The 25,535-nt window shown below is 33.8% G+C and overlaps 1 protein-coding gene across 5 annotated transcripts in view; it reads left to right on the top strand.

Moving 5' to 3' along the window:
* The first annotated feature begins 870 nt into the window (after positions 1–870).
* Positions 871–25,535, top strand: part of GRAMD2B (GRAM domain containing 2B) — an 83,711-nt gene continuing 59,046 nt past the window's right edge. For 4 of the 5 annotated variants that reach the window (XM_056824696.1, XM_056824695.1, XM_056824692.1 and 1 more), the window contains exon 1: positions 872–1,100. In XM_056824696.1, coding sequence (XP_056680674.1) covers positions 982–1,100 — 119 coding nt within the window. In that variant the 5' untranslated portion in view covers positions 872–981. Of the gene's footprint in view, positions 1,101–25,535 lie in introns of all 5 variants that reach the window. The other variant, XR_008917903.1, reaches the window with a different exon arrangement.

Raw genomic sequence — 25,535 nt, 5'->3', positions numbered from 1 at the left:
AGGGCTTACTGACTGAGTGCTCTTCACTAAGCCACACTGCCTTCTAGGAAAGCAGGATCAGTAGAATAATGTGTAAAAGGTCACACAGCCAATAAAAGGCAGATTCCCAAATCTTCTGACTCCCAATCCTTGTGCTCTTTGCACCATACCATGCTGCCTCTATAAAAAGAGCACATAGCCTAGTCACAGTGAATCAGTACCATTTTCGTTTATAAAAGAATAATTTATTATTTCAGAACTATGGGCTAGGGTTGCTTATTCAGTTGGATTAAAGAGCTTCTTATTCAAACAAAATCCCTGTAGTTTCAATATTTAAAATGTTTACATGGAAAAACACACAAAACTTACATATTGAATCCACCATTATTGTATAAGTTTACCTTCCACAAGAATTCATTTTTTTAAAAAGAACTGCAGCTTTATTTTTGTATATTTTGTCAAATACAAAGGAAATTCAATTATTTTAATCATTGATCATTAATGTTCCTTTGTTAGCTTCAGATAATTACAAAACACATTTTGACTTGTTTGTAGTGTTTTAGATATCTGTAGTTTTTTTTATTAATTTGTTTAGTCAAATTAGAGCATTAATCGTTGGTTACAATAATCACATTATTTTATCTGTAGTTTCTTAATTAAATTCTGTTTCAAAGTTCAATGAGCATATTTTTTTAAGCGTGTTTTTTTTTCTCATTTGTTTTCTGTGGTAACAGATTTTCAGAGGTGCCAATATTGCTAATGATAAGTAACTGAGATCAATTGGTATTTGGCCTATGAAAAAAATATGGGCAAAAGGAAACCACTTCAAGCATACTAATAGTGTTACTCATTAACTTTTTTTTTTAAGGCCTCATGTAGATTAGAGGTCACAGTAAAAGAACTTCCTGCAATGACAAAACCCTACGACTCTTCCACAGCCATTTCAGAGTGGCCATGAATGTTTGAAGCTTCTTTCCTGACTTTTTCAGACTCACACACACAATGGTGAAGAAAAGGCAATTCTCTAGTGATAATATTTTTCATTTTGAAGGTGTAAGCAGCCAGACAACAGTGAGTGAGGAGCTAAGTCCAGCAGACAGCCCTGGGTCTGTGTTTCTGAGGTAAGTACCAACAGTTGGCTATTATTTCCTCTCTTATTTGACAGTTTTCCCCATGCCACTATCCAGAGGAGTTCACTACCTCTGTGATATGGTTAGCACTGTACTTTGCTCTTTCTTCTTGATGTGAAATAAAATTTAAGCTAAAGAAAGAAAGAAAGCATGGAAAAGGTATACCAAACTTCCAGAAGTACATATCCTAAAAATATTATATTTTTGAGGGAAAAAATAAAATTATTACCTCATATTATAGAACAGGAATTGGAATGTGTTCATTAATACTGAGAAACAATGTGACTGTGGAGTTCCCTGAACCTTTGCTTTGGAGTTCCCTGAACCTTTGCTTAGGTTCAGCTATATAAATACAGCAAAACCAAATAGTTGGAACCAAAGATATATTAAAGGGTTTAGAAAAATAAGCACCTTATTTTTCCTAGGCACAATCAGTAGTCACCTGGGTGAACTTTGGCTCAAATACTTTTTATGTATATAGTGATTTTTATTAGCTTTGGTTCGACTCTAAGCATAGGCAGTATACCTATATGAATTATAAAAACTCTTACTAATAATAGTTGTAAAATAGAGATAATCATACCTTTGGTACATATTTAACTCACAGGATCATTTTGAAAATGAAAGGAAATAATTGATATAAAGTATGCTTTAAAATTGAAAGTATTAATATTATAAATATATTTAAGAATGAAAATTAGATGATCTTTAAATGTTTGGTAAAATTCTCTTGTAAATCTTGATATTTTTTCCTTTAGAAGTTCTTTATGCCTATTCAATTTCTAAAACAGGTTTTTTTAGTCTATTTCCTCTTGTTAGTCTAGGTAATTTATATTTTTGTAAGTATTCATCCATTTCCTTAACTTATTAAATTCATTAGCATATGTGGAGAAAATTAAATCTAAATAATTATTTTTATTTCATATTTGTTAGTAGCAAATTCATCCTTTTCATTTTTTACTCTAGTAATTTGGATAGGTTTTTTTCTCTCTCCTTTTAAACCATATTAACATATATTTTGTTGGGGTTTTTTATAAAGCCAGCTCTTAGTTTTATTTGTTAATACAATGGCTTTCTTACAACCAGTTTTGTTAGTCTCATCTTTAATTTGAGAATGTCCAATTTGTATTTAAATGGAGATTTTTAATTTTTAATTTTCCTAATTTTTCCAAAATTGTATACCCAATTCATTAATCTTTATTCTATTAATATAAGAGTTTAGAGATATAAATTTTCCTCTAATTACTGCTTTTCTATATCCCTTAAGTTTTGTTATAGTGTCTCCTTACTTTCTTTAAAAAACATAATTGTTGTTTCTAGGACTTGTTCTTTAATCCACTCATTCTTTAGATTAAGTTATTTAGTCTCCAATCAATTTTTATTGTATGATTCCATAATCCCTAGTTAAATTTAATTTTTATTCTATTATGATCTAAAAAGAATGCATTTAACATTTCTGTTTTTCTGCATCTATCTTAATATATGGCCAGTTTTTGCAAAAGTGACATGTGCCACTAAGAAAAAGATATTCCTTTCTCTTCCCATATAGTATTCTTCAAATATATGCCATATCTAGATTATCTAAGATAAACTCTTTTAACTTCTTATTTATATTTTGGTTATATTTATCCAGTTCTAAGAGGGAAAGGTTTAAATTCCACATTATCATACGTTTTATATTTTTTCCCATCTGTAACTCCTTTAAAAATTTGGATACTTTCCTGGAAATGAAGAAGGTGTAAGAGAGAAGAGGGGGAAAAATAAAACAAGACATAGAATTTTGAGCATAACTAATATAAGAATTTGTTTCTCTTGGATAAGAATATTTATTATAATTTATTACATATTTATAATCAAAAAAGAATTTAAAATGAAGTAGGTAAAGCAGCTGTGTTCAACAAAAATGTCAGGATATGCCCAATAACTTTAAATCAACTAGTTGAATTTATTACAGGTCTTTTTAAAAGTAAAAAGTAAAAAATTAAACTTTATTAAATTACTACCATCACTTATGAAATACTAAGATATTTATGGAATTGTTTCCTAACAAATCTCTGTCTAAAGATAAAGTGGTCTTATTATGTAAAGACCTGATGGACCAGTGCTGAGTTGCCCTACAACTCTGGCTTTACCTTAATAAGTTCAGTCCAAGGTGGAACTAACCTCTAAAGAAAGGAATCAGGTTTTTTTCTCATTATCTATGATTTATTATGTCCCATATTAGAGTTTATAATCTTTAACACAAAGTTTAATACAGTTCATGTCTATAATCTCACACTCCTCACCCCTCTAAGAGTGCCTTTGGGAAAGGTGTTGAGTATATGAGAACCAAAAATAAGATTAAAACTTCAAAACCAAACAGAAAAATCTGTGGGCTAGTTAAGAATAAAATTTGATGTCAAAAATTTCTTTCTCAAAATAAAATTGTGTGGGCCTGAGAGTGAGGAATTAATAACCCAAAAGCTTTTTTATTTTAGAAGACTAAAATTTCATTTTCAAGATTAGTTTCAAATGTAGCTAACTTTGTCCATCTTTGGAAGGTAGTGTATGCATTGAACCAGCAATAAATAAGGGCTAAAATCTCTTGAACTATCCCTATAGTTAGTCATTAGAACATTAATAGATTATTCTAATATAGTTAATTTGTTAGTACATTAGTATCTACATGTGTACATAGGTTGTATTTATACAGATTTACACATGTACATTCATATACATTGTTCTTGATTTCTGTGCAAATTCAAAGGAATATCTTTGTTTGAATTTTCCACAAAAATTTATATATCAGTGCAATTTTTCTGTTTTGCAACTATGCATGTGTTGTATACTTACCCATTCCATGAGATATCTTCCTACATTATATTTTAGTGCAGCATGTGTATGCATATATGTGATGTTAACATTTATGATGCATTCTTACATAACCTCATGATCACAAGTCCAAACTTTCAAAGTCCTTCCATGTCCTTTGATGTTGATTGTAGCAACTCTGTGTGTCCGTCATCTGGTCAGCATACCACTCTTGTCTGCTGTCACTCTTGATTGTAGTCCTGTATTCTTCAATTCAGGAATAAACTGGAACAATAAAGAACATACATGTGTGTAAGGTTTTTACATGTGCATGTATGTAAGATTGAAAATTTCCTTGTGCATGGAAGTAAGCTATGAGTTCTTTATGAGTGCTTGTCAGAATTCATCAGTTTATTCTTCATGAGTGGAAGTAAGCTTTACTTATGTTCATCTTCATGGGTGTGTATAAGTATAAAAGTATAAGTTCTTAGAACTTTGTCAAGACTATGAATTTGAAGTTTTCTTAACTTTTTGATGTTTGAATTTTTCACAAGGAGATTTATTGTATGTTTTCTTTAGTTATGTCTTGGAGATAGAATTTGGATATAATGTAATTCATTTGGTCATGGAGTTATGTATTCATTTGAGATAACATTGTTTCTTTTCTGTCACTATGGTTGGTAGAGATTTTTTATAAAACGCAGAGGCTTTCTGTGGAATTAAATTTTAAATGCATATTTTCCTTTTGTCTGTGTCACTGGCTGTATTTCTTTTTGGAACTGTTCATTTGCTTCAGGGGTACTTTCCTGTTATCATGTTTCCTGTTACCATGTGCAAACTCTCTTATCTGTACTATCTGTTGATACCGTAGTTTTATGTGCTTTCCTTTGTTTTCCATAGGGACTGTTGTGGATTTTTGATTATTTTCCTAGGGCTACTCAACATTGTGGGTGTGATGCAATTTTACATGTGAAGCATGGAACCATGGATCTTTTTGATCAACCTTTATAGATGTTGGGGTTGTCATTACGACTGACGTTGATCCTATCCATTTTGGTTCTGTAGGAGATTCTCTATTAGAGTTCTCGACATATACCTTATCTCCTGTTTTTATCTTAGGAAATAAAAAATCTAGTGGTATTCTTTGCACAAGCAAACCCAATTTCCTTAGTTCCTCTATTCTACATTGTATCTGTTTTAAATATTCATGAAGTGCACATTCCCCTTTTAACATGGACAAGTATGGTGGCTTTACTGTTCTACCATGCTAAAGTGGCTGACCATATAGCATTTCAAATGGTGATATATGCAAGACACCCTAGGTCTAGTTCTTATGTTGAACAAAACAATAGACATAACATCTGTCCATTTTAAGTGTGTTTCTGAACAGAGTTTACCTATCTGTGTCTTCAATTCTTTGCTCATACACTCAACCTGACCAGAACTTGGGGGTCGATAAACTGAATGGTAGTTGCCTTTAATCCCCAAGTTCTTGTAGATTTCTTGTAGAACCTGGGAAGTGAAATAGGGCCCCTTGTCCAAATCTATGGTATCAGGAATGCCATATTATCTCTTTTAATAGAAATCTCACTAATGTTGCTGTGTCATTTTTCTTGTATGGACATGCTTCAACCCATCTAGTCAGTCTATCCACAATCACCAAAGCATATTTGTATCCCTTTTCTTTAGGCATGTTGATATAACCATTTTGAATACATTGGAAAGGCATATAGCTGAGTGATCTGCCTGCCGATGCTATGTTCTTAAAATGTCCTTGATTATACCTTCTGCATGTTTCACATGCCTGACAAGTTCTAATGGAATTTGTTGTTATTCCTGGTGTTGTCCAAAACCTCTGTATGGTATCCAGAATCCCTTGCACTCCATAATGTATCTTTGCATGAATTACGGTGCATAGATGTTGATACAGCTTTTTAGGGAGAATAGGTTTACCCCCTTGAGCAATCCAGATGCCTTTGATTAATTTAGTGCCTAGCTGCTCTTTCCATGACTGTATTTCTTCTCCATTGTAGGCTTCAGTGAGATTATGCCTTTCAATCAGAGAGAAATTCAGCACACGGTGGGGTTGAACCTTGCAGCATATTTTGATGTTATGTCTGCTCTGTCATTCCCTAGGGGTATTCTGTCCTTTCCATGAGTATATGCCTTACAATGGATTATGGCCACTTCTTTAGGAAAGTCTGCAGCACTTATAATATGATCTATTAGTTTGTCATATCCAATTGGTTTCCCAGCTGAATTTTTAAACCCTTTGTTTTTTCCATATGTATGATGACCAATGTGCAGTGGAGAAAGCATAGTGTGAGTCTAGAAAAATATTAGCTCTTTTCCCTCTAGCTAATTCTAAGGCCATGAGCTGAGCCTTGAGCTCGGCTCCTTGGGCGCTAACATGACTTGGCAATGGCGCATGCCAAAGTGTTCTGTCATTGTCAAATACAGCTGCCCCTGTGAATTTTCTCCCATTGAAAATATAGGAGGACCAATCTGTGTATAATTCTATTTATGGATCAATAAAAGGTGTATCTTTAAGGCATTCATTTGGCTTGTGCATGAGTTCTACTATTCGGCCACAATTAAAGACTGTTTTCCGAAAAAGAAATATTAAGTAAACAACAAAACCACACAAGCTAGATAGATAAAGCAAAATTCCACTTGCTGATCTCATTGTAAGCTGAAATCCACACAACAGGCAGCTTTTGTCCTTTGCATGTATTTTCTTATAATTTATCTCTTCTCCACAGTTGAAATGTAAGATGATTTATACTAAATTAAATCTCAAGGCAGGAGAACATCCCCTGGAATGAGATAAGGAACTATCTTACTTGGTTGAGCCAAGTTACCTCACTCACAGTGAGTTCCCTTAACCTGTATTATCTCATCTCTTCTCATATATATATATAAACATATATATTTAACTACTTTAACATAATCCTAATTTATATGATCCAAATTTGTTAATTTCTCCCATGGAATGTTGTCTACCCTTACAGAATATGAGCTGTTTAATGACATTTAAACATTTCCATTTATGCCTTTGTATCCTATACACCTAGGCCAGTACCTGGCATATAGTATTTTTTGTTATTGTTGTTCAGTCATTCAGTCTTGTCCAACTCTTCATAACCCTATGATCCCTAGCACAACAATATATTCCATGCAGTTTTCTTATCAAAGATACTGGAATTGTTTACCATTTCCTTCTCCAGGGGATTAAGACTCAGTAAGTACTTGAGGTCAAACTTGAATTCAGGTCTTCCTAACTCCAGGCCTAACTGACTCTATCTGCTAAACAACCCAGCTGCCTAGTATTATAAATACTAATAACATTAAATAACATAACTTTTCATAAAAGCTAATTGATTCATTGTTTTATTTCCAAACTTGGTGAGGAATTCCCTATATCAGAGTGGTGATTAATCATATAGCAATTTATAGCTTGGAGAAAGCAGAAAATTCAGGGAAAATATTTATAGACAGTTTATTAGATAGAGGTTTCATATCTAAAATATGTAGAAAACTTGTCAAATTTGTAAAAGTAAGAGACATTCCCCAACTGATAAATAGTCAAAAGATATGAATGGAGAGTTTGGGGATGAAGAATTAAAAGCCATGTATAGATTTGTTTTTTTTTTTTAATGTTCTAAATCACTACTGAAGGCAAATCAAAACAATTCTGAGATATCATCTGGTACCTGTTGGATTAGCTAAAATGATGAAAGGGCAAAATGACAAATGTTGAAAGGGATATGGAAAAATTGGAGCACTGATTCACTGTTGGTGGAACTATGAACTAATCCAACCATTTTGGAGAGCAATTTGGAATTATGCCCAAAGAGTTATAAAACTATATCATACCCTTAGACCAAGAAAAAATAAAAAGCATTACTGGGTCTATTTCTCAAGGAGATCAAGGGAAAAAAAAAACAAAAGAACCAAATGTTCCAAAATATTTATAGTATCTATTTAAGGTGAAAATGTACTGGAAATTGAGGGGATGTCCATCAATTGGACGATATCTGAATAAATTGTAGTATTTGATCATGGAATATTACTGTGCTTTAAGAAATGAGCAAGTTAATTTCCTGAAAACTTGCAAAGAACTATATAAAATAATGAAAAGAACATTATATACAACTACAAAATTAATATTTGAAGAATGATTTATAAATGTCCACCTCTAGAGAAAGAACTGATAAATAAAAACATGAAGAAATAATGTATACTCATCTTTTCATTGGGTGATGCTTTCTGAGGGCCAAGAAGAGAATAGAGAGATTGAGATATCTAGAAATAAATTTTATTTAAAATAATTAAGCCCACCTTGGCAACAGGCCTTGGGGGCAACTAAATTAGCAGCAAAAGTTCTGGAGACAATAAGTCAGCTACTCAGAAGAAGATTACAGGGGTCCCTTTGCTGGTGACTCTGGGTGCAAGACATGGGTCAAAACCCATTGCCCATATACAGATCTAGGTTGTGGTCCTGTGTCATGGTCTCAGAGTGAGGAAGAGCACTAGAATACACCAGTGCTTGCAGTTGCAAGAAAGAAAGAGATCCTGGTGATAGGTCCAAGATGGGAATGAATGCTTGGGATTGCTCGCAGGCTAGGAGAATATTAAGTATACTTTTCCTCATATCACACCATCTTGGAAGAACTGAAAGCAGATAGATCCTCAGAGATAGCTCTGAAGAACAATAGGAAAAAAAAAAACTTGAAACTTGGAAATGTACCTTTCCCCACAGGAATAAAGCCCAACCTTAGCAATTTTTTTAAGTTAAAAGAACAGAAAATTGCTGGAAAATGAACAAACATCAAAAAAAGAAATTCAAAATTGTTTCATGATAAGGAAAACCAAAACACAAACTCAGAAGATAATAAAGTCAGCTGTATCCAAAGCCTCAAAAAAAAAAAAAAAGCAATTGGTCTCAAGACTAATAAGAATTCATGGAGGAGCTCAAAAAGAATTTGAAAAATCAGGTAAGAGAGGTAGAAGAAAAATTGGGGAAAGAAATGAGAGTGATACAGGAAAATTATTTAAAACAGTCAACCGCTTGGTAAAGGAACCACAATAAAATACAGAAGAAATAAATATCTTAAAAAACAGAATAAGCCTATTTTAAAAAGAAGCACAAAAAAATCCAACAAAAAGGAAACTCCATTAAAAAGTAGAATTGGCTAAATGGAAAAGGAGATAAAAAACTCAATGAAGAAGCTAAAGCTTTAAAAATTAGAAATGGGCAAGTGGAAGCTAATGACTTCAAGAGATATGAAGAAATAATCAAACATAGTCAAAAGAATGAATAAATACAATAAAATGTGAAATATCTCATTGGAAAAATAAATGACCTGGGAAAAAAATCCAGGAGAGATAATCTAAGAATTATTGGACATTCTAAAAGTCATGATCAAAAAAAGAACTTAAGTATCATCTCTCAAGAAATTATCAAAGAAAATTGTCCTGGTAGTCCAGAATCAGGGGGTAAAATAGAAATTTAAATAATCCACCTCCTGAAAGAGATCCAAAAAGGATAACTCCAAGAAATATTATAGCCAAATTCCAAAACTCTTAGGCCAAAGAGCAGCAAAAAGCAAAGGAAGCAACCAAAAAAAAATCTACATATTGTGAAACCACAATCAGAACAACACAACATTTAACTTCTTCAGTATTAAAGGAACAGAGGACATGAAATATGATGTTCAAGAGGGCAAAGAAGCCAGGACTTCAACCAAGAATCGCTTACCCAGCAAAACTGAATATATCCTTTCAGAGTAGTATTCCAAGGTAATAGTAGTAGTAGTAGTCTCTTGGTGTCCAAGAATAAGGTAGTGAGTATTTAATGAAATAGAGGACTGATGAAAAGCAGAGCTAAATGGAAAATTTGATTCTCAAATACAAGACTCAAGAGAAGCATAAAAAGGTAAACAGGAAAGAAAAATCAATAGACCTTCAGTAAGGTTAAACTGTACATGTTGATATACATGGAAGATTATTCTTATAACTCCTAAGAACCTTAGTTCTTAGTAGGGCAGTTACGAGTGTACATAGAGTAGAAAATATGAGTTGGATATAATGAGATAATATTTAAAAATAATAAAATTAAGGCATAAGAAAGAGGAATACATTGGGAGAAGGGGGAATGGGGAAATACAAAAGGACAAATTATCACACACAAAAAAGGCATGAAAGATTTTTAAGTAGAAGGAAAGATAGGGAAGGTTGGAAGGGAGCACTTGAACCTTACTCATTAGAATTGGCTCAAAGGGGGAAAAACATAAACAAACATTTGGATATAGAAATTTATCTTACCTACAGGAAAGTAGAAGGGGAAAGGGATAAGAGGGGAGAAGGGACTGAAAGAAAAGAGGGCAACACTTTTGAGGAAGGAACAGAATGAAAGGAAAGAGAAAACAGTAAACCAAGGGCAGAACAGGATGGAGAGAAATAGACAGTAATCATGTTGTTGGAAAAAATGTTCCCAAGTCTCTAATAAAGGCCGCATTTCTTAAGGAGACCAGTTGAATGTATAAGAATACAAGTTATTTCTCAATTGATAAATGGTCAAAGGATATAACTGGTAGTTTTCAGACAAAATAATTAAAGCTCTCCATTCTAAGTCACTATTAATTAGAGAAATAAAAATTAAAACAATACCGAGGTACCAGATTGGCTGTTAGAATTGAAAAGGAAAATGACAGAACTTGGAAGGTATGTAGGAAAATTGAGACATTAATGCATTGTTGGGGGAGTTGTGAATTGATTCAACAATTCTGGAGTGCAATTTGGACTTTTGCTCAAAAAGGTATAAAACAGAGGCAGCTACATGGCTCAGTACGTTGAAAGCCAGGCCTGGAGATAAGAAATCTTAGGTTCAAATTTGACATCAGACACTACCTAACTGGACAAGTCATTTAACCCCCATTTCCTAACCCTTATTGCTCTTCTGCCTTGGAGCCAATATACAATACTGATTCCAAAGACCAAGGATTCCAAGACCAAAGGAAAGAGTATTTTTAAAAGTACATACCCTTTGACTTAGCAATACCATTACTAGATTTGTATTCGAAAGAAATAAAAAGCAAAAAAGTGAAGGCCTTATATGTACAAAAATACTTAAAGTAGCTCTTTTTGTAGGAACAAGGAATTAGAAAGTAAGAAAATACTCAATTAGAGGAATGGCAAAGTTATAGTATATTATTGCAATGGAATACTATTGTGTCATAAGAAATGTCAAGCAGGAGTAGGTCAGAAAAATCTGGAAAGACTTACAGGAGCTGAAGCAGAGTTAAAGTAAGCAAAACCAGTATGCACAGTGAAACCAATACTGTATGATGAACAACTGTGAATAACAGCTATTCCCAGGAAGACAGTGATCCAAAACAAAGGACTTAAGATAAATTTTTTTTAAAAGATTATCTACTTCCAGAGAAAAACTGATGGAATCTGAATTCAGAACAAAGCAAACTTTTTTCTTTTGGGGGGGAGGAGGGGTTAAATTTTCTTCTATAAAAGTATTAATATGGAAAAATGCACAGCACATGTAAAATCTATATCAGATTACTTACCATTACAGTGGAGAGTGGGGAAGGCAGAGTGAGGGAAGGAGATAATTCAAGACTCAAAAATCTTTTTTAAAATGTAGGAAATAATTATTACATGTAATTGGGGAAATTTCAATTAAATTAAATGTTTTAATTAAATTATTTTTAATTGCTTGGGAAACTGAGGAATTAAGTATCTTGACCAAGATTACATGTAGAAGTTTAGAGAGCTAGTCTTGAAGCCAGGAATATATGATTTCAAGTCTTGCCTCTGACACATAAGTAGATGCATGACCATAGGTTCTTAACTCTCGGTGTTCTAGGAATTCTCTTATACTCTAAATCTCTAAAAAGTTGCTTATCTGAATAGACAGAAGGAATTTCCTTACCCAGAACCTCCCATTACCAATGAAATCATAGGTACAGACCCCAGGTCTATCTGTACAACTGGTACTTATCAAATACAATTCTTGAAAAAAAATAGGCCTTATTTGTACAGTCATTTTTTTTTGTTATTTCCTTACAGGTCAGTTCCATTAAAGTAATTTTACAATTTTTTCATTTATTTATTCCTTGAGTATTTAGATACTGATACAAACTTTATTAGTAAATCTTATATAAGTATTGATATTGAGTCTAATGTGAGAAATATATAATTTATATCACTAGAAAGGCTTTTTCCTAGTTGAAAATTGTTCATATTTTTCTTTTGCATTTAAATAGATCTAGACCACCGATCTTACCATGAAAGAAAGTGTTAGTGGCTGTGTGCCTAGAAGCCCCAAGCATTTGATTTCCTTTGCTACTTTTCTAAATGAACCTACTTGTCCTGTGAGATAAATTTACACTTCCATTTAGATGACCCTACTAGCAGTTACAGGAATTTAGGGAAATTTTATGATAGACACAAAGGAAATTCATCCCAACAGGGTCACCCATGGCACAGTGATCCCTAAGGAAATTTTTGTGTGACCTATATAAAAAGAGACAGTTAGAAAATTTTGCCCAGACCCATGAGATGGCCTGAGGGAATAACTGAGGAGTTTTCTTCCTTGACAGTTAGTTACCTCATCTAACAAAGTGCTGCCTCCTCACTTCCATGTCTTACTATCCCTAGTTTCCTTCAAAACTCAACTCAGGTACCACATCCTACCTGAGGACTTTGCTAATCACCCCAACTCCTAGGTAGGCCCTCCCCTAATTGACTTCATATTATTTATTTATTTTGTGTGATGGTTTGTGTATTCGTACATGTATACATGTCGTGTACAGGATGTAAGCTTTGCTTCTCTTGTCCCTCCCTCTGCTCAGCTGAGCTTGTTCTTCAAGCAAGTATTCTCCATGTTTAGCTTCAGCCTTAGGTGATGCTTTTAGCATTATACTCTTTAAAAAAAAAGGCAATGACCTTTATCCTAATTAAGATTAGCAAAATCATTTCTCACTTTTGTAGCTTTAACAGAATTCTTCATCTTTTCATCTTTCTTCTCAGCAGCAGGTGGCAGCAAAGAGAACCTCAGCCTCTGACACCCAGATTTGCTAGTTAACAATCAACAGTGCAGAGAATTGTGGTCTATCTGGGATACAGATAGGAAGTCTAGTATTTCTCTTTGTAAGAGGCCTCATCTTATTTAATGATTAATAATCAAATTCTCATCTATTGTGAAGTCATAATCAAATAATGTACAATTGTCCTATTGTACATAAAAGTTATATTATTTATATTTCTCAAGTTATTCATGTCAAAGTTCTCCATTTTTTTCATATACAAATGAACCTTTGAAACACAGAATACTGAAGCAAATCTTGTTCTCAACTTATTTCAAGTTTGCTAGTCACATGTAAATGAACATTGGCTAGCTGAGAACACTGAGGTAGATTTCATTCAGTAACTGCTTGCTCAGAACTGTTACAGATAAAAGAGTGGTTGCCTTAAACTGTGACTGCAAAAATATGGTTTCAAGACTTTGAATAGCCAAAAGCATAAATATAATTTTTAGTGTCTTGATTTTATATCAAAATAAAGTGGTTGCCATGGGAAAAATTCCCAAATATGAAATACCCAAGTCAGCTGGGTTTTATCGAGATTTAATTAATACAAATAAAGGAATTAAGAAAAAGGAGAGAGAGAGAGACAGAGAGAGAGAGAGAGAGAGAAAGAGAGAGAGAGAGAGAGAGAGAGGAAATAGGGCCTAAGCCAATGGCCTAGGCCTTTCTCCTTAAGAGAGAAAACTAAGTCAGTCTTTAATCACTCACCACAGGATTCTTCCAAGCAAGATTCTAGTGTTCAGAGAGACCCAGCTACTCCAACTAGTTGGAGCTCCAACTCAGCTACCAAGGCTGCACTCCTTTTCAGCCCCCAAGAGAGAGACCAGCCTCCAATTCAGCTCCATAGCTGAACTACTTCAGAGGCCTTTCTGACCTCCTTTTAAAGAGAATTTTCTACTATGTCACCTCCCCTAAGTTTTCACATCTACCAATCACAGTAGATATTTTCATAGGACTAACCATTCTTAATTCACACCTTGTTATCACCTTCTCTGGGTAGACTAAAACCTCACACCTCTTGCTAAGCTTGCTTGAACTTTTAGTGATTAATTTGACCTTCATAGGTACTTAGCACCTTTTTGTATTAGAACTAAAAATAGACCCAGCTTAAGGGTTTTAGCTTTACTTTAAGTATGGGTTAAGTATTTTTCATTGTTCAGTAAGGAGTTCACAACTTTATCTTCCCCTAAAGTATCCTTAAGTATGGGTGGAGTAATGTTAGAGTTCTCACATTCCTGATGAAGTACCTTCATTGTTTAAAATGGGGAATGGTCTTAACCAAATGTTCTAAGGTAGAGTCTGAAAATTTTTAACATTCACAAGTCTGAGAAATTTTAAGATTCACAGAACCTTGAAGCAGAATTATGCCTCCCAAAAAAATGAACTATCAAAGTTACTCACACTAATACCACAAAAAGTATCTTTAATGACATTCTTTCAATTACAACACAACAGAAAACCTTTTGTTTTCTCATTATGTCCTTCATATTTCCTACTACTCTTACAGAATAACATCAATCAAAGACTAATTTTCCCCCAGAAAATCAACACTTTTCATAGGAGCAACAATCTAGAAACAAAGTAGATGTTCATAAACTCAGGTATGGTTAAACGAATTGAAGTATATTCATGCAATAAAAGGTTTTGAAAATGAATACAAAGAAATATAGGAACTGAAACAGAGTAAAGTTAGCAAAATAGGGAAAACAATATCCATAATGAATATAACAATGTATGTTTAAAAAAGAATATCAGCAACAACATTGAAATGAAATGTTATTAAATTATAGTGACCACACTAGGGCCCAAACAAGGTACAGAATATATGCATAAGATATAGTTTATACTGTCAGACTTGTTTGATGGCTCATTTTGCCTTGCTATTTTTTATTTCAAACTTGGCTCATTTTGCTGTGCTATTTTTAAAATCTATTTTTCAAAGGGGAAATAAGGGAATATATAGGAAAATAAAATGCATGTCAAAAAAAGATAGCAAAAATTATAAATCTTCTAGGCTTTGGAAAGCTATAATTATAAGAAAAATAAATTACATCATATTGCAGCTTATACAAAGAATATTCTTCACAATGCTGTACTTGTATTATTATTGTTAAATATTTGGGTAAACTAATGTTCAGGAAGCATATATGACCTATTTTCAATCACATAACAATGAAAGGCAAAGAAATTGCAGGCATTTGTTCTGAATGTGAGTAATATAATATGTCTAATTCTATATCAAAAGGATAGTCTTAGTTAAACTGAAGCTCAGCTAAAGAATTTTGATTTATGAAAATGAGGCACTGCCAAATCTTAAAGGCTGCCAACTTTCTAAAAAGGCAACCACATTTTTTGAACCAATATCTCCGGATGATTTTGCATCAGAGAATAACTTCACCTAGGAAATTATATGGGAAGCTAGAAATGAAAAGTGAAAAAACTGAAAGAAAAAGGAAGAAGAAGAAAAAGAAATTAAGGGAAGCAAATGTCTAAAGAATTAGGAAATTTCCTTTATTTGTAGCCTTCCTATATAGGGAATCACAGAATTCAAGGCTTTCCCCTCCCTTCTTAAAGATGCCATAGTTTGAACCCTTAAAACAGTTATTTTCTGCTAGCTCCTTGAGCCTGCAATCTTCCACATGGCGTACCATACCTTTAAAGTTTTAAATACTCATGAATTTTGTTTTTAAGTGATAATGGCTATCCAGAAATAGAGATATGGCACTTTTTCTCAGAGATTCAATTTGAGGGAAAATTCTTGGTCTTCTGCTTTCTATATTGGGCACCAGGCTATGGGCTATAATATGGTATGAGGTCAGATTGGATTCTCAGTTTTCCATTCCTGAGTGCTGAGAGATGGTTTGAATTAGGAAATGGGTATTAGAGCTGAAAGCAAATTCCTTATATTTACTTTGCATTTCTATTTTGAGTAAATTATTCTTTTTGTACTATGATTATTATAGAATCAAGGATTTAGAGGTGGAAAATCATATAGTTAATTAAACTGGTCTTGGGTGAAAGGAGTGTTTCGAAAGGAAAAAGAATCAGAGTTTAGAGGAAGAATTTGTCTAATTATAAACCTAAATTAGTGATAAATACACAAAAGATTAGAAATATTACAACTTTATAGCAAGATAAATATATTCTCCATACATTAGGACTATTTAACTATTTAGAATATAACCTCTTATTCAAGATAACAGGAAGCATCTGTATTACAAACAAGTTGTATTCCAAAATTTTGTTTTATAAGTCAACTATTTGGCACTCAGAACCAACAGAAACAATATTATTATGCATGCAAAACTTATTTTCTAACCATTTATAAAAATAGAGCCTAGGTTTCCAATCTGTCTTACAGAAATATATGTCATCATCATCACCCATTCCTTCAATAACTGAGTATAGTGGTATTAAATTCAAATAGAAATTTGGTATTGTTCAGTAATGTCAGATTTTTCATGACCCCATGGACCATAGAATGCCAATACCATCCATGGAATTTTCTTGGCAAAGATACTGGAATGATTAGCCATTTCCTTTTCCACTGGATTAAGGCAACCAGAGAGAGTCACATAGCTGTCTGAGGTCAAATTTGAATTCAAGTCTTCCTGAATCCCTATCTACAGTTCTCTCCACTGAGTCACATGGCTTCCACCTTAAATAAAAATAAGGATGACTAAATGATACATAAGGATTCTTGTAAGCCAATATTGACTTAAAAAATCACATATTGGGGGGCAGCTGGGTAGCTCAGTGGATTGAGAGCTAGCCCTAGAGACGGGAGGTCCTAGGTTCAAATCTGGCCTCAGCCACTTCCTGGCTGTGTGACCCTGGGCAAGTCACTTGACCCCCATTGCCTAGCCCTTACCACTCTTCTGCCTTGGAGCCAATACATAGTATTGACTCCAATACATAGTATTGACTCCAAGCCGGAAGGTAAGGGTTTAAAAAAAAATCACATATTAACATTATCTATGTTCTATTATATTTTATTTATCTTAAATATTAATTTAAAAATTTTAAAATATCTTAAATATTTTCCTATTACATTTTAATCTGGTTCAGGGAGCTCTCCATAGTATTGCAGGCTGTAATTATCCTGCAGGTTGCAAGTTTGATCTGTGTCAGAGATGAACATACTATGATATGCAGTTAAGCTAGACAATAAGTATTTTTCAAATATTTCTCTCTTCTTGTACGGATAATTAGTACAAACTTTAAAGTGCTTGTGGATCTCAGTTAGAAGGGTTCAATCTTAAGGTTTGAAGCAATTGACAACCTGTCATTTGAGAAAAGAAATAATTGGAGGGTAGTGGTGAGACTAAGATGGTGGCAGAGTAACAGGAGCTTTCTGAATCTCCTTCCAACTGATCATTACAAAGCATCTCAAAAGGACAGAAATCAAAATCAGATGAGTAAAGGGGCTTTCCCACTGGATGAAGCCTTAAAGGTAGGTAGTGTTTGGGGATTTCCACACTATAAGAGGACAAAACTACACTTATCAAAGCCCAAGTTGATCACCCCTCCCTCACACCACCTACTGCTCCAGAGTCAGCACAAGGACCTGAGCAATCTCTAAATTCTCAGGGGCTGGATGAAAGCAATACATTCTTACCCCAGAGGGCAGTGCAAGGTCTTGGAAGTGACACTTGGGACCCAAGGCTGAAGAGCATGGAGAGCCTGGGAAGCAGAGCACAGAGATTGGGCAAAAACAAGGTTGGACAAAGCAGAGGAAGCAGGGATTAGCTTCAGGGCAAAATGCCTTAAAGCATGATACACAAAGAACATCACAGAGCTGCCTACCCTTCTCACTCAGACTTCTGATTAGGAAGGGAAGATACTAACAAGGCAAAGCCCTGTGAAACAGAAAGTAAGAAAGCAATGTCCACCAACATGCAGGAACCGAAATCCACAAGTAGCAAAAGGAATAAGCAGCAGCAAAAAAAGCTTCTAACACTGGATAATTTCTATAGAGGAAAAGAGCAAAATACAGAAGCTACAGGAGAGTGTAACAAACAAGAAAGCACATCCAAACTTTCCCCCAAAATGTAAATTGGTCACAAGCTCTTGATGAACTCAAAAAGGAATTCAAGAACCAAGTAAGAAAGATTGAAGAAAAATGGGAAGAAAAGTGGGGAAAGAATGCCAATACCATCCATGGAATTTTCTTGGCAAAGATACTGGAATGATTAGCCATTTCCTTTTCCACTGGATTAAGGCAACCAGAGAGAGTCACATAGCTGTCTGAGGTCAAATTTGAATTCAAGTCTTCCTGAATCCCTATCTACAGTTCTCTCCACTGAGTCACATGGCTTCCACCTTAAATAAAAATAAGGATGACTAAATGATACATAAGGATTCTTGTAAGCCAATATTGACTTAAAAAATCACATATTGGGGGGCAGCTGGGTAGCTCAGTGGATTGAGAGCTAGCCCTAGAGACGGGAGGTCCTAGGTTCAAATCTGGCCTCAGCCACTTCCTGGCTGTGTGACCCTGGGCAAGTCACTTGACCCCCATTGCCTAGCCCTTACCACTCTTCTGCCTTGGAGCCAATACATAGTATTGACTCCAATACATAGTATTGACTCCAAGCCGGAAGGTAAGGGTTTAAAAAAAAATCACATATTAACATTATCTATGTTCTATTATATTTTATTTATCTTAAATATTAATTTAAAAATTTTAAAATATCTTAAATATTTTCCTATTACATTTTAATCTGGTTCAGGGAGCTCTCCATAGTATTGCAGGCTGTAATTATCCTGCAGGTTGCAAGTTTGATCTGTGTCAGAGATGAACATACTATGATATGCAGTTAAGCTAGACAATAAGTATTTTTCAAATATTTCTCTCTTCTTGTACGGATAATTAGTACAAACTTTAAAGTGCTTGTGGATCTCAGTTAGAAGGGTTCAATCTTAAGGTTTGAAGCAATTGACAACCTGTCATTTGAGAAAAGAAATAATTGGAGGGTAGTGGTGAGACTAAGATGGTGGCAGAGTAACAGGAGCTTTCTGAATCTCCTTCCAACTGATCATTACAAAGCATCTCAAAAGGACAGAAATCAAAATCAGATGAGTAAAGGGGCTTTCCCACTGGATGAAGCCTTAAAGGTAGGTAGTGTTTGGGGATTTCCACACTATAAGAGGACAAAACTACACTTATCAAAGCCCAAGTTGATCACCCCTCCCTCACACCACCTACTGCTCCAGAGTCAGCACAAGGACCTGAGCAATCTCTAAATTCTCAGGGGCTGGATGAAAGCAATACATTCTTACCCCAGAGGGCAGTGCAAGGTCTTGGAAGTGACACTTGGGACCCAAGGCTGAAGAGCATGGAGAGCCTGGGAAGCAGAGCACAGAGATTGGGCAAAAACAAGGTTGGACAAAGCAGAGGAAGCAGGGATTAGCTTCAGGGCAAAATGCCTTAAAGCATGATACACAAAGAACATCACAGAGCTGCCTACCCTTCTCACTCAGACTTCTGATTAGGAAGGGAAGATACTAACAAGGCAAAGCCCTGTGAAACAGAAAGTAAGAAAGCAATGTCCACCAACATGCAGGAACCGAAATCCACAAGTAGCAAAAGGAATAAGCAGCAGCAAAAAAAGCTTCTAACACTGGATAATTTCTATAGAGGAAAAGAGCAAAATACAGAAGCTACAGGAGAGTGTAACAAACAAGAAAGCACATCCAAACTTTCCCCCAAAATGTAAATTGGTCACAAGCTCTTGATGAACTCAAAAAGGAATTCAAGAACCAAGTAAGAAAGATTGAAGAAAAATGGGAAGAAAAGTGGGGAAAAAAGAAATGAAAGTAATACAAAAAGAAAATAACAGCTTAAAAGACATGGAAAAAGAGGCCCAGAGATCAAATGAAGTAAATAAGCAAATTGGAGATCAGAATTGACCTGCTGAAAGCCATGAAAAACACAATAGACCAAAACTTAAAAGGAAAATCAAAAGATCATAGCTGAAAATAAATCTTTAAAGTTTAGAATTGGGCAAATAGAAGCTAATGATCTCATGAGACAGCAAGAATTAATAAAGCAAAATCAAAAGAATGAAAAAGTAGAACATGAAATATCTCACTGAAAAGACAACTGACTTGGGAAACAGATCCATGAAAGACAATTTGAGAATTATTGGTCTACCTGAAAACCTGGAAAAAAAATAAAATCCTTGACATCATGATATAAGAAATTATCTAAGAAAATTGCCCTGATATTCATGAACAAGAGGCCAAAATAGACATTGGAAGAATCCATAGACAACCTCCTACATTAAATCCTCCAAAAGACAACCCCCAAGAATGTAACAGCCAAATTTAAGAGTTTCCAGGTCAAGGAGAAAATATTGCAAGTAACCAAAAAGAGACAATTCACATATCAAGGAGACCCAGTAAGGATTACACAGGATCTGGCAGCTTCTCTCTTTCCATTTAACGTATAAAATCTTTATGCTAAACCTAATTCAATTTTACCCCTAATAAGAGGCAAAACAAAAATTAATTGGAAATTAAATAATCTGATTCTCCAAAACTGGTTGCTTAAAGAACAAATCATAGAAACAATTAATGATTTCATTGAAGAGAATGACAATGAGGAAACAACATATCAAAATTGGGGGGATATTGAAAAAGCAGTACTCAGAGGAAAAATTTTATCCCTGAGTGCCCATATTAACAAAAAAGAGAATGAGGAGATTAACAAATTGGGCATGCAACTAAAAAAACTAGAAAAAGAAGAAATTTTAAAAAAACCTCAGATAAAGACCAAATTGGAAATACTAAAAATCAAAGGAGAAATTAGAACTATTGAATAAGACTAGGAGCTGGTATTTTGAAGAAAAAAAAACAAATAAAATAAAATATGTGCTAATCTAATTAAGAAAAAGAAAGAAAAGAACCAAATTAACAGTATCATGAATGAAAAGGGTGGCCTCACCTCTAATGAAGAGGAAATTAAGGCAATTATTAAGAATTATTTTGCCTGATTATATGGCAATAAATGTGCCAATCTAGATAAAATGGATAAATTTTTGTAAAAATATAAATCACCTAGATAAACAGAAGAGGAAATAGAATACTTAAATAATCCCATATCAGAAAAAGAAATTGAACAAGTGATCAAAGAACTCCCTAAGAAAAAACCCCCAGGTCCAGATGGATTCACAAGTGAATTCTAGAAAACATTTAAAGGTCAATTAATTACAATACTATACAAACTATTTTACATAATAGGCAAAGGAGTCTTACCAAATTCTTTTTATGACACAAATATGGTACAAGCCAAGAAAACCAGGAACAAAGAAGAAAAACTATAGACCAATCTCCTTAATGAACATAGATGTAAAAATATTAAATAAAATACTAGCTCAACCGGTTGCCACAAGGATTATTCACTATGATCAGGTGGGATTTATACAAGGAATGCAAAAAATATAAGGAAAACCATCTGCATAAATGACCATATCAACAAACTAATCAAAATCACATGATTATCTCAATAGATGCAGAAAAGGCCTTTGACAAAATACAATACCTATTCCTATTGAAAACACTAGAAAGTATAGTAATAGAAGAACCTTTCCTCAATAAACAGTATTTATTTAGAACCATCAGCAAGTATTATCTGCAATGGGGATAAGTTAGATGTCTTCCAAATTAAGATCAGGAGTGAAGAGCAAGGATGACAATTATCACCACTACTATTTAATATTGTACTAGAAATGCCAGCAGTAGCAATTAGAGAGGAAAAATGAATTGAAAGGATCAAAGTAGGCAATGAGGAAACTAAACTATCACTCTTTGTAGATGATATGATGGTACACCTAGAAAATCCAAGAAAATCAACTAAAAAACTAGTCAAAACAATAACTTTAGCAAAGTTGCAGAGTACAAAATAAACCCACATAAATTATCAGCATTCCTATATGTTTCTAAAAAAATGCAGCAGCAAGAGTTGGAAAGAGAAACTCCATTTAAAATTACTCTAGACAAGATAAAATACCTGGGAATCTAACTGCCAAGACAAATTCAGGAATTATATGAACATAAGTACAAATCTTCACACCAATAAAACTAGATCTAAACAATTGGAAAAACATCAACCACTCATGGGTAGGACTAGCTAATATGCTAGAAATTACAATCCTACCAAAATTAATTTATTTATTCAATGCTAGACCTATCAAACTACCAAAATATGTTTTTATAGAATTAGAAAAAATATTACACAGTTCATCTGGAAGAACAAAAGATCAAGAATATCAAGGAAAATAATGAAAAAAAAATGTGATGGATGGAGGCTTAGCTTTACCAGATCTCAAGTTCTACTATAAAGCAGTAATCATCAAAACTATATGTTAATGACTTAGAGATAGAAGGGTGGATCAATAGAATAGACTTGGGGTAAATGACAGTAGGAAGATATTGTTCAATAAACCCAAAGATCCCAACTTTTGGGACAAGATTCCACTATTTCACAAAAACTGCTGAGGAAATTGGAAAACAGTTTGGAAGAAATTAGGCTTAGATTAACATCATACATGGGTAAATGACTTAAATGTAAAAAAGGAAATCATAAACAAATTAGGTGAACATAGAATAGTATATCTGTCAGATCTATGGGAAAAGAAGGAATTTAAGACCAAGCAGGAGATAGAGAACACTAGAAAATATAAAATGAATAATTTTGATTATATTAAATTTAAAAGTTTCTGTATATACAAAATCAATGCAACCGAAATTAGAAGGGAAGCCACAAATTGGGGGAGGGGGGATTTATAACAAAACCTTTGTCAACGGTCTAATTTCTCCAATTTATAAGGAACTAAGTCAATTGTATAAAAAAAAATCAACCTATTCTCCAATTAACAAATAGTCTAGGGATATGAATAGGCAGTTTTCAGATAAAGAAATCAAAACTATCAATAAGCATGTAAAAAAGTGTTCTACATCTTTATAATTAGAGAAATGCAAATCAAAACAATACTGAGGTACCACCTCCGTAATATTTATAAGGATAAATGGGTGGGATTGAAGTATAGGGGATACTGAAGGTTTTGTGCAGGGAATGGAGGAGTTGAAGGGGGAGAGGGGATATGGCTGCCAGTGAGGTAAAAGGAGAGAGATGCCCCCTGCCAAGAGGCTATTTTAGCAAAATGGGGTTCCCAAGAAATGGGCTACTTATGATAGCCTGAGGGGATGTCTTCTCTATAAAATAATATTGCAGATACCCCAGAGCAGGTAACCCCATTGGTTAAGAAGAATTCACAGTCTTCCAGTAAGCAACTAACTTCACATATTGCCCCTCCCATTCCACATATTCCATGTACAGAAAATGGAGAATAAACTCCCAGAAGCATGAAAGTTAATATTCATGAAGTTATTTAAAACATGCTCTCTATGGTCTCTCCCCAAATGTGATCTTCAACACCACCCCCTTTCCTGTCCTTTGGGGCTCACAATCCTAAACATTCCCTTGTTTTGTATTTCCACACTTCCTCAACCCCAGCTGGAGGCTATCAATGTTTTGCAAAATTGCTGAATTAGCAATACATTTGGCTGTTCTGGTGTGAGTACATCCTGCTCATAAAATGAGTTCACTCAGTGGCCACATAGCTATATGAAAAACAATCAAATCAAGCAAACAACTCTATACTTGATGTGGGAATCATTCCTGATTAAGTTAAACCACTAACTTGCAAAGATTATGTGCACTGATCAAAGTTAATGTAAAATTCAAAGAAAGAATAAAAATAGAAAGGATCTTGTGATATGTAATGTAAAATGTGCTTGATGTGATTGTTTCCATTCAATTAAAATATAATCATTTTTGTTTGTTGTAATATTATTATATGCATGATTCTTTTCTTAAAGTAGTCACAATGTAGTAGCATAAGATTTCTATGTACTCTACAAGCCTTTTGCTTTTCTCATTCCTCCTAAATCAAATTTTTCATTGTCTTCCCCTTCATTTTCATTTCCATTGAAGTCCTCAAGTACCAAACTGTACATAATTTAATTTGTAGAATCTTATAAAGTTTTTAGAATTTCTCTACCTCTGCGTCCTCTTTAATTATTGATGCAAGAATTAGAATTATTTTCATAATGGTCTTGATGAAAATATTTGTCGTGAGCATAGCTATATGAAATGGCCATGTCCCACAAAATAATGGTTTTTTGTTTTCTTTAGAGAAATATACTATAATTTAACTGCAACTCACGGTATGAATGTCACTACTGTTATGACTCACTGCTTCCAATGCTATTGTATTTTAATTAGTAGCTCACATTTAGAATATCAATAGCTATGTCAATGTGGATAGTCAGTTTAAAAACTGATTTTTTTTTTACCTATTGTCCATGATTCTGACACTATCACTAAAGAACTGGCATGAGGCCATACAGAAGTACCATTTTTCTCATTTTTCTTTGTTTCATAGGTTTCCATGTCCAAAAATTCCATCAACAATTGACCAGACTACTCATAATGAATCTTTCTATATTTAGTCAATGTAGGAAGATTTTCTAAAGCAAATGAAATTTTTGGACTATTCTGGGAATCTAAATATAGTAGTATTTAATATTAATTGAATTAATAATAAGGGCATTCCCCTACTCAGAAAGTCATCCCATATAACATATTATTTTAGTTTTTAAAAAATTTTAAGGAATAAAAAGAGAACAAAATGAAAACAAAAAATGAAAAAAAAAATTCCTTGAAAAAGTTCAAAAACAGGCAAAATCCAATATTTCTGACCTCTCAATTCCTCAAAGATATAGTATGAGAGCATTCTATCTTATCTCTTCTTTTGAACTGTTTGCTATAATTTTGCAAACATTTCATTTTGCTTAGGTGTGTGTGTATAATATTTCCTTCCATTTACACTATTGTAGCCTTTGCAAATATTGTTTTCTTTCTTTTTTTTTTAAACCCTTACCTTTAAAACCTTACCAATACTTTGTATTGATTCCAAGGCAGAAGAGTGGTCAATGCAATGGGGATCAAGTGACTTGCCCAGGGTCACACAGCTGGGAAGTGTCTGTGGCTAGATTTGAACCCAGGACCTCCCGTCTCTAGGCCTGGCTCTAAATGCACTGAGCTAACCAGCTGCCCCCCAAATATTGTTTTCTTGAAGGCTTACTTTACTCAAAATTATTACATGGAGATATTTTAGTTCATTATACTCATTTTCACAATTTGTTTAGCCTTTCTCCAATTTACAGATACCTACTTTGTTTCCAGTTTTTTGCTATCACAAAATGTGTCTATAAATATTTTGGTGAAAATATAGAGACTTTCTTCTTATAACTTACCTCCTTGAAATATAAGTCAAGCAATGCAATCTCTGGGTCAATGAGTATAGAAATTTTAGACATTTTATTTTCATAATCTCAAATTGCTTTCCAAGATGATTGTATCAATTCATAGCTCCACTAACAATGCACCAGAGTGTCTATCTTCCCATAACCCTTTGCCTTGTTTTATCACCTTTATGAATTTTTCAGGGTGAAAGGTGAAACT

The sequence above is a fragment of the Monodelphis domestica genome, chromosome 3, assembly GCF_027887165.1.
Source record: "Monodelphis domestica isolate mMonDom1 chromosome 3, mMonDom1.pri, whole genome shotgun sequence".
Taxonomy (NCBI): Eukaryota; Metazoa; Chordata; class Mammalia; order Didelphimorphia; family Didelphidae; genus Monodelphis; species Monodelphis domestica.
This window is presented reverse-complemented; position numbering and strand designations above follow the sequence as displayed.